At 32.8% G+C, this 10455-nt stretch overlaps 1 protein-coding gene across 1 annotated transcript; it reads left to right on the top strand.

The window, feature by feature from the left end:
* The first annotated feature begins 1126 nt into the window (after window positions 1-1126).
* Window positions 1127-9325, top strand: RRP41 (3'-5'-exoribonuclease family protein). The gene is made up of 12 exons (XM_068639756.2): window positions 1127-1330; window positions 4481-4547; window positions 5400-5446; window positions 5533-5593; window positions 5761-5796; window positions 5902-5969; window positions 7105-7183; window positions 7268-7304; window positions 7423-7539; window positions 7665-7750; window positions 8891-8980; window positions 9077-9325. Exons 2-12 carry the CDS (start codon window positions 4494-4496, stop codon window positions 9122-9124), a joined length of 723 nt encoding a protein of 240 aa, XP_068495857.1. The 5' UTR covers window positions 1127-1330; window positions 4481-4493; the 3' UTR covers window positions 9125-9325.
* The last annotated feature ends 1130 nt before the right edge of the window (window positions 9326-10455 follow it).

Here is a 10455-nt window from a genome sequence, read left to right as displayed (position 1 = left end):
CGTATTTAGTGACTAGTTGTTTATTTCGAATGAATTAGTTTAGATTTAATAAGTTTTTTTTTTTAAAGTTGAAGTTGAGTAAGTTTATTATGTTTTTTTAATAGTCTTCAAAAGTCAAGAGAAAAAAAAGCATATAAAGTGTTCTTGGAATAAATATAACAACTACATTAAATTAAATCAATCAAAATATACTAAACATCAGATAGTTATTAGATGTAGTCTAATAACTTGAAGATTACTTAAATTGTTACAGTGAAAAAACACTTATTTAGTTTTAATTTTATTTTTTTAAAACTTCTATGTTAGACATTTTTATTAACTTGTCATCTCATGTTAACACCTTAAGCAACAATATTCATCTATCATTACATGAAAAAAATATTATTAAAAAAACTCATATGTTAACAAAAACGATACATAGATTAGTCAACTTATCAGCATATGCATATCTTTCACGAAAAATATGAAAAAAAAACTTTATTATAATTATAATTTTAAGAATTTTTTAAAATTTGTAATTTTGATTCTTATATTTTGTAAAATTAGTAATTTTATTGTTTCTTAACTTTTTTTTTTTTTACATATTTTTAGTCCTAGATTTGGTTAAATTAGTATTTCTTTTTGCCACATCTATTTTTAAAAACAAAAGGCATACTTATATAAAAAATTAATAATTTACTATAAAATAAGAAAGAAATAATTTAATAAACATAAAAAATATTATTTCAGATATTAATAAAATGTTTTAAAATAAAAATTAACAAATAATTAAAAATCAAGGAATTCATTTTTTTAAAAATAATTAATTGTAAGATATAGGAATTAAAATTTTTAAAAATATAGACATCAAAATGAAATTTCGACAAAATATAAAAACAAAAATTTAAATTAATTTAAATATTTTTCCAAAATAAAAAATTAAGTTTTTATTTTTATGTTAAGTACGAATGTCAATTTTTTATTTTAAAAATATATAAATATGTTGAAATTTGATTTAAATAATTTTAACTTCATTAATAAACACATTTTATTTTAAAGTTCACATTTTAAACTAAAAACTCTGAACATCGCAAACAAATCCTTTTTCCTTTGGTCGTTTATTTCCTTGTTTATTTTACTAATACTAAAAGAATCCTTTCCCTCTAAGCTGAAACGGTTCAAACCGGGTTCAGTTCAGCCGCTAATATTTTTTTTATAGAAAAATCAAATTTAAACACAGAACAGCGGAACCCTGCCTGACTACACTCGTTTGCAGTGCGCAGACCAACTTCCGTTCTCGCCGGCGCCGCACACAGAGTCACAGCCACCGTCACATATCGCCGTCAGTCAGGTACCTTTCCTTCTCTTTCTCTCCTGGTCATCAAAGTTCAAACCCTTTCAATGTTTGCTTTCTCATGAATAGTGCCTTGCAGTGTCACCACTCACCATCAAATCCTCTTTCTGTTAAACTCGTAAACTTTGTTATGCTTTTCTAATTTGATCAATTCAACATTTACAACCAAGAAAAATGGAGCTTACCACAACTTTGTATAAGCTTCAAACATTGAACTTCTTCATAACCAAATACTCCTACACTGTATCTGTCTATCAATCAAACTTATTAGCCCTTCTTTGCCCTTTGTATAAATCTGTTATAAGTTGTTTTAGGTTGTCTTCTGTTATTCTTTTGAGTGGATTGACTTTTGAGCAGACAATCGTTACCTATATAAGCAATAAACATTTTGTATTCGGATAGTTACGAATTGTTCTCTTCTCGAGCGCGTCTTTCCCTTCCTTTTTCGATCGGAATTGCCTTTAGGGTTCCCTCCTGGGTCGGGCTCTTCGGTGGCTCTTAGGAGAAACCATCAATCACCTTTTGTTTTTATCAATTGGTATCAGGATTGTCTTTCCAATGGTTAATGTCAGATACTCGTATCGGACACCCACACTCATATGACACTTATAGGACACGTATATGTGAAGTGTTCAATTCAAAAAGATTTGTTGGATTTCTGACAATTCTAGTACTGTTCTAACACAATCTTAAAAAGGAAAAATACATTGATTTTCTAAAAACTCAAACTTATTGTATAACTTTTTATTATAATTATAAAAATAAGAAACAAATCATTTTGAATTAGTCATGAAGAACATCTTTCTGCTCCAAAAAATAATCTGGAACATACTTGTGCACATAAATCTTTATTGTCAATTTATATAATTCATAATTATGTGATATATAAATCTGTGTTCCCGTGTCCTACATTTTAGAGATTATACGTATTTCCGTGTCTGTGTCGTATCAGTATCTGTTCTACATATACACGTTCTCCTCAAGCGGTTAAGGAGATGGAAGAATGAATTTCACTACATATGGAATCTCGTTTTATGGAATTGGCTTCTTCTTTGCAACAAACCTAGACTCTTTCTTTGAAAGAAAGGTTGCAAGATTTGGTCACCCATAAGATTGGTGATGGTAATCTCACTTTTTCAACACACCTTAGATGAATTCTAGGTGGAACTGGCTATTGTACATCTAGAAGGCAAGGCTTTGCAATGGCATACACCTCTTGCAAAATCTTGTTCTAATTCTTCTATGCTTTCTTGGTCTGAATACAAGAAAAGACTAAGTGACCGGTTTGGAGATGTATGTGATGTTCCAATGCTGAATTAGTGATTAAGGCATAAAAGATTAATGGACGGGTATCATGAAGAATTTGATTCAATCATTACAAGATTGAATTTAACAGAGGCTTATGTTTTAAGCTGCTTTCTTGGAGGGTTGAAGAAAGATATCCAAATGACGGTGAGAATGTTTCAATTCAACCCACATTTGTGCTATGTGCTTTTACTCTATCTCAGATGTACGAGGCTACTAATTTGGTTAATGCTTCCACCAAGTTTCAGTGAGGAGTTTTGAGTCTGACTGTTGCCTCTATTGGCTAATATACGAGCCGCTACACCTCCAAAACCCAAACAACAAAGAAATCTAACACCAGTCAGAAAAGAGAGCTAAAGGACTTTGTTATCTTTGGAATGAACCTTATTCAATAGAAAACAGTTTGGTACATTAAAAATTACAGATTCATGTGGTTTAGGTGGAGAACAAGGAGGAGGGTAGTGATGGGTGTGTGAGGGCTTAGCCACATATTTCTCTGAATGCATTGACAGGTTTGGCGGGTTTTAGAGCAATGAGGATCACGGGATATTACCTGAAAAAACCTTTACACATTCTTACTAGGGGCAGCACCCATAAATTTTTGGACATGCAAATAGCAGATAAATTAGAGGGGTATTGTTACATGTTAACTTGTTTTAGCTTATTTTCTATTTTTCTTTGGGGTGGATTGACTATATAAGCAATACGATCTTGTATTCGGATTACAAATGAAAAATACATACCTTGTTCTCTTCCTCTTTGCTTTTCTCTTCTCGCACATGTCTTTCCCTTCCTTGTTTGATCAGAATTTCTTTTAGGGTTCCCTCCTAGGTCGGTGCTCTTCGGTGGCTCTTTTGAGAAACCCTAGATCCCCTTTTGTTTTCATCACAATCTCACAAAAACTCTCATAAAATGCCTGCATCTTGAACTTCTATACCACTCAAGATAAAAATCATTTTCAGCACAATTGGAGAGTTACCAAAATCATTACTATATGTTATTAGTTAATTAGAGTGGCAACACTGTCCTTCTCATATATAATTGACTCAAATCTTTCATCTGTAACTCTTAAACTAAAAGCTTGCTCATTCTCCTTTAGAAATGTGCTGAAATTCGGGGAGTGCTAAAATAAAATAAAAATAATAATAGTCCGCAGTTATGAATTTGCTTCCTGGACCCCTTTACAATATCTTTCTGTCCGTGGTGTACTTTCCTCTTTTTCTTTGCTCTCATTAAGATTAAGAGCAAACTTAAATGTTTAAAAGGGTAGTGACTCGAGTAAAGTTTATTTTCTTCGAATATTGGATTGCTAATTTCTAGTATTGATTATGCTATATTATTTACCTAATGACCCCACCTAGAGGGCAAATACTTGTTGTTTGTTTATATGATATTCGTTCAAAGTTTGTTTTCTTCGAATATTGGATTGCTAATTTCTTGTATTGACTATGCTATATTATTTACCTAATGACCCACCTAGAGGGCAAATACTTGTTGTTTGTTTATATGATATTCGTTCAAAGTTCAGATTGCTTGTTTTTTTGTAACCTTATTTTCACCCTAATCTTTTCAAAGCAACTGGAGTTGATTCTGTCTGCTTCCAATTGAGCAGTGTTATTTACACAAATTTCTCTCTCACTTGTCTGACTGAACATGCTAACTACTAGAACCGACACAAAGTTTTAAATGGCTCAGATTCTGCAAAAATCTCACCATTTTGTTTCAATAACTTTTTGAGTAGAAGATATAACTTTTTTTCTTCAATGCCAAGAACATAAAGGAACACAACACAACTCCAGCTGCTTATTTCTCATCTTTGTCTCCTATTTTTCACTGCCATAGACTGACCCTGAGGATGGAATACGTCAGCCCAGAAGGACTTCGCCTGGATGGTCGCCGACCCATGGAGGTACTGCTATTATTTTTTTAATGGGCTATTTTTTTCTCATTTTTTCTTAAAAAAGTAGATCTGTCAAAAATACTCGCGAAGCATATGAAATACTGAGAATTGATAAATAATAATATCCTGCATGAATTCGTATACAGTCATGAATTACTGAAGCTTTATGTTAATTAGAATATATAGATCTGTAGATAGTGCTAGATATGGGTTATATGTAGTTGAGCCATGGGTAATGGAAATTTGCAAGGGCACATTTTGAACTAGAAAAAAACATACAAAGAGATTAGAAATAGTAATCAACGTGGTTTGACTCAAAATAAGCAGACTAGAACTTGAGTTCTGATAAACATTAAAACCTTGGGAACTATCAATTAAAAGCTAGAAAATTTGTACTTTGCCAAGTGATAAAATTAAGAAAATGGAGGATTTATAACCCTAAGGATGTCTAACTAACCTTTTTAGTGAGTTATGAGTTAGGGCATTGGCCCTACTAGGAAGTGAGCTAGTTGAAAAAGGGGCCAACTGCAGTGTTTTAATGTCTGGCCTATGGAATTCAGTCCTATTTGACAGCTGCGTTTTGTATTTGGGATTCAACTATTCAAAACGAGGGGATGCACTTTAGACGATAAGGTGAAGTTATTACTGTTTATTAAAAAATTAGCAGTTAAGGTTGTGATAAAATATATGTACATGTATCACAGACTATGAAGTTATTAAAATCTCAATGACTGCTACTGCACTTTATCCTCTAAACTGCTATTCCTTTAACTGTAGAGGATCTAAATATATGATTTTGTATTTCTTTCACTCCTGATCTTTGCCCTTACCTTTTTCTCCCCTCTTTATGGTATATCCTAGATGCGACAAATTCGTGCAGAAATTGGTGCTGTATCCAAAGCAGATGGGTAAATGAATTTTAGCTTTTCAGAAAATTAAGTCGTGATTTCATTTGAAGCATTTGACAATAAAGTTTTTTTCATTTTGAAACCAGTTCTGCCATATTTGAGATGGGTAATACCAAAGTTATTGCTGCTGTTTATGGCCCTAGAGAGGTACTGTTTAATTATTTACCTTGCTTACGAAAATTTGTCTATGTAATTTGAGGATTGGTAACTATCTTTTTTGGGTGTTTGTTAGTTTAAATGTATAAAAATGTTTTGATGTTGTATTTGAGCTTTAGATGATTTGCTGTTTTTCTTTAGTAACCTCTGCATTTCAGGTGCAAAATAGGAGCCAAATAAGCAACCATGCTCTGGTAGGTTTTTTTTTCAAGTTATAATATGTTGTGTGTATTTTTAGTGTATTTATATGCATTGTAACGAAAACTTAATTGCTGCTTATGTGCTATGTATGTCTGTAGGTTCGATGTGAGTACAGCATGGCTAATTTTAGCACTGGAGATCGCATGAGGAAATCAAAGGGTGACAGGTTTTGCTCATTTACTTGTTTTTGTTTAACTTCCTATTCCCTTTGGCCTTTTACTTTATTTTTTATATATTCATAGTTTCATACTTGTTAAAATGGTATTGTTGGAGCATAGAATACTAGGATGATTGTGAATGTTGCATTAACAGAATCTATCTTAAGAGTACCTTGTAATTGTAAAATGGACTTTTTCATCTTTTTACAGAAGTAGGAATTTAACTGCAAAAGTGGTGATGCATGTTTAGACTTATATAGACTATGAATTTTGATTATTAATTAGGAATATCTTTATTTTATTTTATTTTGCATTTGTGCTTGTTTTTTTTTTTTTTTGATCAGCAAAGAATGAAATTAAATTAAGAGGGATATAAAAGGGGTATCCCAACCCTTTTACATAAACCAAATCACATTAAGAATCTCCAAGAATAAAGAGATGAACAAACACCCCAGACGCAATAGATAGATAATGTTTGCTGCATAAGCTAGACATCCTATTCCAGCTAGCACCGTGCTCGTATTGGAATGCTATAAGCACTGCAAACTGCAGCTACAAAACCATCAAATACACCCTGCCTCTATTGGTCTGTTATAAGACACATCAAAACAGAATCCTCCATCATGTCCTTAACATTCCTTTTGACTCCCTTGCATACAAGCACATATGTCCTTTCCATCTTGCCCCTGCTGCAGGCCGTGACAAACCCACCAACACCTCCAACCAAATTTGTGCTTGTAATACAGTAGAATTTTTTTATCTTGTGTACATAATTTTCAGTGTGACAGCTATCTTGCTATCCGCTAACCTACTTTAGTGTTTTTGGGGCCGGCTGCTCCATGCCTTTGAGATCGATGACTGCATGCTCAGCAATGGGTTATGTATTATAGAACAGTGAAAAGCAAAATCCCAAGCACCATTGCCCTTCCTCATTTTTAATTTTTTCTCCAAGTTTTAACTTTTGTGAGCAATCTCTGGCCAAAACTCACTGAGTAGTTTCGAGGGCTTAACCATCTTGTTTTGCTTCTCCTTTATTGGTTTAATATGGTTCTCATTGTAAGGTTCTCTTAGAGAAGGATAATAGGATGACTTTTTGTTTTGAACTACTTCTTTAGCGTATATTGAAGTGTTCTCATGCTACAGGAGATCAACTGAAATTTCTCTGGTTATTCGGCAAACCATGGAAGCAGCTATATTGACCCATCTATTGCCTCGATCCCAGGTTTTATTACACATTCATAACTTATTTTGTATAAATGTGTATTGCTTTTTCCCCCCCTTAAAGATTTAGTTATTAAATTTGCAGATAGATATATATGTCCAAGTTCTCCAAGCAGATGGAGGTAACTAAGACCTGATAATGGGATCTTGTGATTCTCTTCTCTCATTGCCATTTCATTTTCTCTCCTATACTCATTTAATGTCTATTAATTTTGGGTGATGTTAACATGTCTTTTATAGGAACTAGATCTGCTTGTATAAATGCTGCAACTTTGGCCCTTGCCGATGCTGGGATCCCTATGCGTGATCTTGTAACTTCCTGCAGTGCTGGATACCTTAACAGCACGAGTCTGCTTGGTATATGTGTGTTTTTACTTGAATTTTGAACTGGCAAAACACAAGGGTGGTGTGTCTGCTTTTGTTTCCGTCAACTTCTGACACACGGGCTGTCCTAATTATTAGAAGTTTCTGAATCTGTACAGATTTGAACTATGTAGAAGACTCTGCTGGAGGTCCTGATGTAACTCTAGGAATTCTGCCAAAACTGGATAAAGTGACACTTCTTCAGGTTAATTCTCATATCTTATTATTTTCTCTGTATTTATTTTGTAGTCAACCAAGTAAATTAGTTCAAGAGAAAGGAAAACTTGTATGCTTCCTCCCGGACTGTAGGGCCTAAGTTATGGTGTGTATTGCTTGTATATTGTGAAAGTTTCTACCCTCCATGCTACTGGTATTAACCTTTTTCGTGGATCCCTTGAGCCCTCGAGCATCTTCTTTATAGTAAAGGGCCTGGTAGTTTTGAAGCTGTAATCCCTCTCCTTCCTTCCAAAATTGGTCTCATTATTAGACTTGCAAGATTTTGGATGTGTCTCATTTGAAGTAATGAATGTACTTTAGGGGGAATAGTGGAGTTTTAACCCTTGGTTAGTCGAGGGAGTAGGTGCATGTTTGGAAACCCCCAAAGGAAGCTTATCTAAGCTCACCTCAGATTTAACAACTTGATAGTTTGGTGTACACATGAATGAATCTATTTGTTTTTTAATCAACACATATGACTTCGTTCTATAATGCATCCATCACTTCAGAAAAGTCAAATTCAAATCTTCATTTTACTTTCTATGAATTCTTGATAGAGTGATTTGTTGCTGTACCCTTAGATGGTTGTTAGACAAATCTTCTTTTTAGTCCGAGTTAATGTTTGATCATGTGTAACTTACTTTCCCTCGTTGTACCATATTGTTAGCACTTGATTTGGGAATTCCAGTTTAACGTCTTTTATTTTCTTAGTTGCAGATCTTTTGTTAGTTCTTTAAATTTAGACTGAAGAAAAATACTAACAATATACTTGATATATTCTTTCCGTCACATTATTAGAGGATGAAATTCATGTATAATCTACAAAACAGAGGGGAGAGTCACTCGCATGGATTTCATCCAGTGACAGTGTTTCAGTCAGTTTATTGCTAGCATTCCTCTTAGATCGATATTGTGAAGTTGTATTTGTTTCGAACATGAAAAGGCTCCTATTGAGAACCTTCAAATGCTGGTTGAGATTGAGATTGAGAACCTTCAAATGCTTTTCTTTTGTATTTTGTAATCCAGCTTATTTCTTTCGTTCACTTCCTGCCATATCCCGTAGTTTAGAATGGAAAAAGGCTCCTATTTTAATTTTATTTGCACTAATTTCTGTTCTTACTGTCTATAGATGGATTCTAAACTACCAATTGACATTTTGGAAACTGTTATGCAACTGGCAATTGAAGGCTGCAAAGCAATAGCAAACTACATTCGGGAAGTAAGAACCTGTTGCCACTTTTGTGATTATACGGAGAGGAAACATGTTTTACATTAATTTCACAGCTTAAATCCTAATTTATTTGTTGGTTGGCAGATTTTGCTGGAGAACACAAAGCAATTAGAGTATCGACGAGGTGTATAGTTTTTATAGCAGAAGTAATGTTCTCTCTTTTTGTTGGTTTATGCTTCCATTGTGGCCCGTGGTCATGGTTTTCCAGATTTGTAGGTCCGTTCTTCAGCATTTGTGCTTTTTTTTGTTATGGATGAGAATTCTCTTGTATTTTACGTGAAACGTTTTTGTTTTTAGCTACGGTGCTGAATAAAACGGAAATGTGTTGTAGAATTTTTTTCTCATTTCTGCCCACTTATCTTTCACTTTAGGTAACAAATTTATGATTTATTTCGGGACCACGTTCCTGGATTTCCACAAATCCCCCAAAAATAGATATGTAGAATGGAACTAATGATCTAACACTTCAACAAATGAAGAATTCATAATTGAAGTTAGAATCAAAATAATTAGTGGGTTGGTTGAGTGTGTGTACATGGTGGTTGTTGCATCCTAAGAGAACAAAGCAATGGCATCATCATTGACAATTTAATTGCTAACTAATTTCAAAGCTTAGTTTCCTAAATTTCCTTTTTGGGTACGATAAAGTTTGATAAAGACAGCTTTGGTGATAAGTGGTTGTATTACAGATAAAGTCTTTAATAGGGCGAGTTAACTGATTAATTATATAAATATAAAAAATAAATAATTGGTAATAATTTCAAAATCCTGATTAGTTTTGGATCGATTGCAGTTTAATTAAGTTAACACTTTATTTATTTTAAATAAGTATGCTAAAGCCGATAACTGAAGTTTTTGGAAGAGTTGAATACTGAAGTTTGAAACATAGTATTTGAAGCAATCAAGTTTTATGGACCAAATATTTTAATTTTTCTGAAAATATATAATTTAACAGATAAAATTAACCTGAAAGTTTATAATCAAGAAAAATTTAGGATTATTTCTACGATAATGGCAAGTGTTTTGAATAAGTATTTTTTTATATGAGTTTATTTTTAATTAATATTAGACTTCATGAAAAATTATATTATCATACTACATATTTTAAAAAAATAAGCTACAAAATAAGTTTGAAGTTATGAGAATTATGGATAGTTAGAGAGTGATACAACGAGAATATGATTGAACACATAATTTTAACTTATTAAAAGAAACAAAAATAAAAATAAAAATTATGAGTGTAGATGAACATATGAAGCTCTTAGTGTAAAAATAACATTTGATCAACCAAATTTAAATATTAATCTACTGTCAGTGTTGTGTATTATGGCCATTGAAAGAAAAAGTAGCCTAAAAAAGTAAATAGTGATTTATAGTTTGAATAGCAGCCAGAATGTCTCATATCTTAGCAACTTCAACCTTTTGATGCATACCCCGTGGTCCCATTTGTACAAAGCACAAGT

Source organism: Phaseolus vulgaris, chromosome 6, assembly GCF_051622355.1.
Source record: "Phaseolus vulgaris cultivar YP4 chromosome 6, ASM5162235v1, whole genome shotgun sequence".
In the NCBI taxonomy this organism is placed as follows: Eukaryota; Viridiplantae; Streptophyta; class Magnoliopsida; order Fabales; family Fabaceae; genus Phaseolus; species Phaseolus vulgaris.
This window is presented reverse-complemented; position numbering and strand designations above follow the sequence as displayed.

Bases quoted from the DNA above. Each gene is read 5' to 3' on its own strand.
- RRP41 (XM_068639756.2), top strand. From the start codon at position 4,494: ATGGAATACGTCAGCCCAGAAGGACTTCGCCTGGATGGTCGCCGACCC. The intron at 4,548-5,399 runs GTACTGCTATTA...GGTATATCCTAG, and splicing joins ATGGTCGCCGACCCATGGAG to ATGCGACAAATTCGTGCAGA. The intron at 5,594-5,760 runs GTACTGTTTAAT...TCTGCATTTCAG, and splicing joins CTGTTTATGGCCCTAGAGAG to GTGCAAAATAGGAGCCAAAT.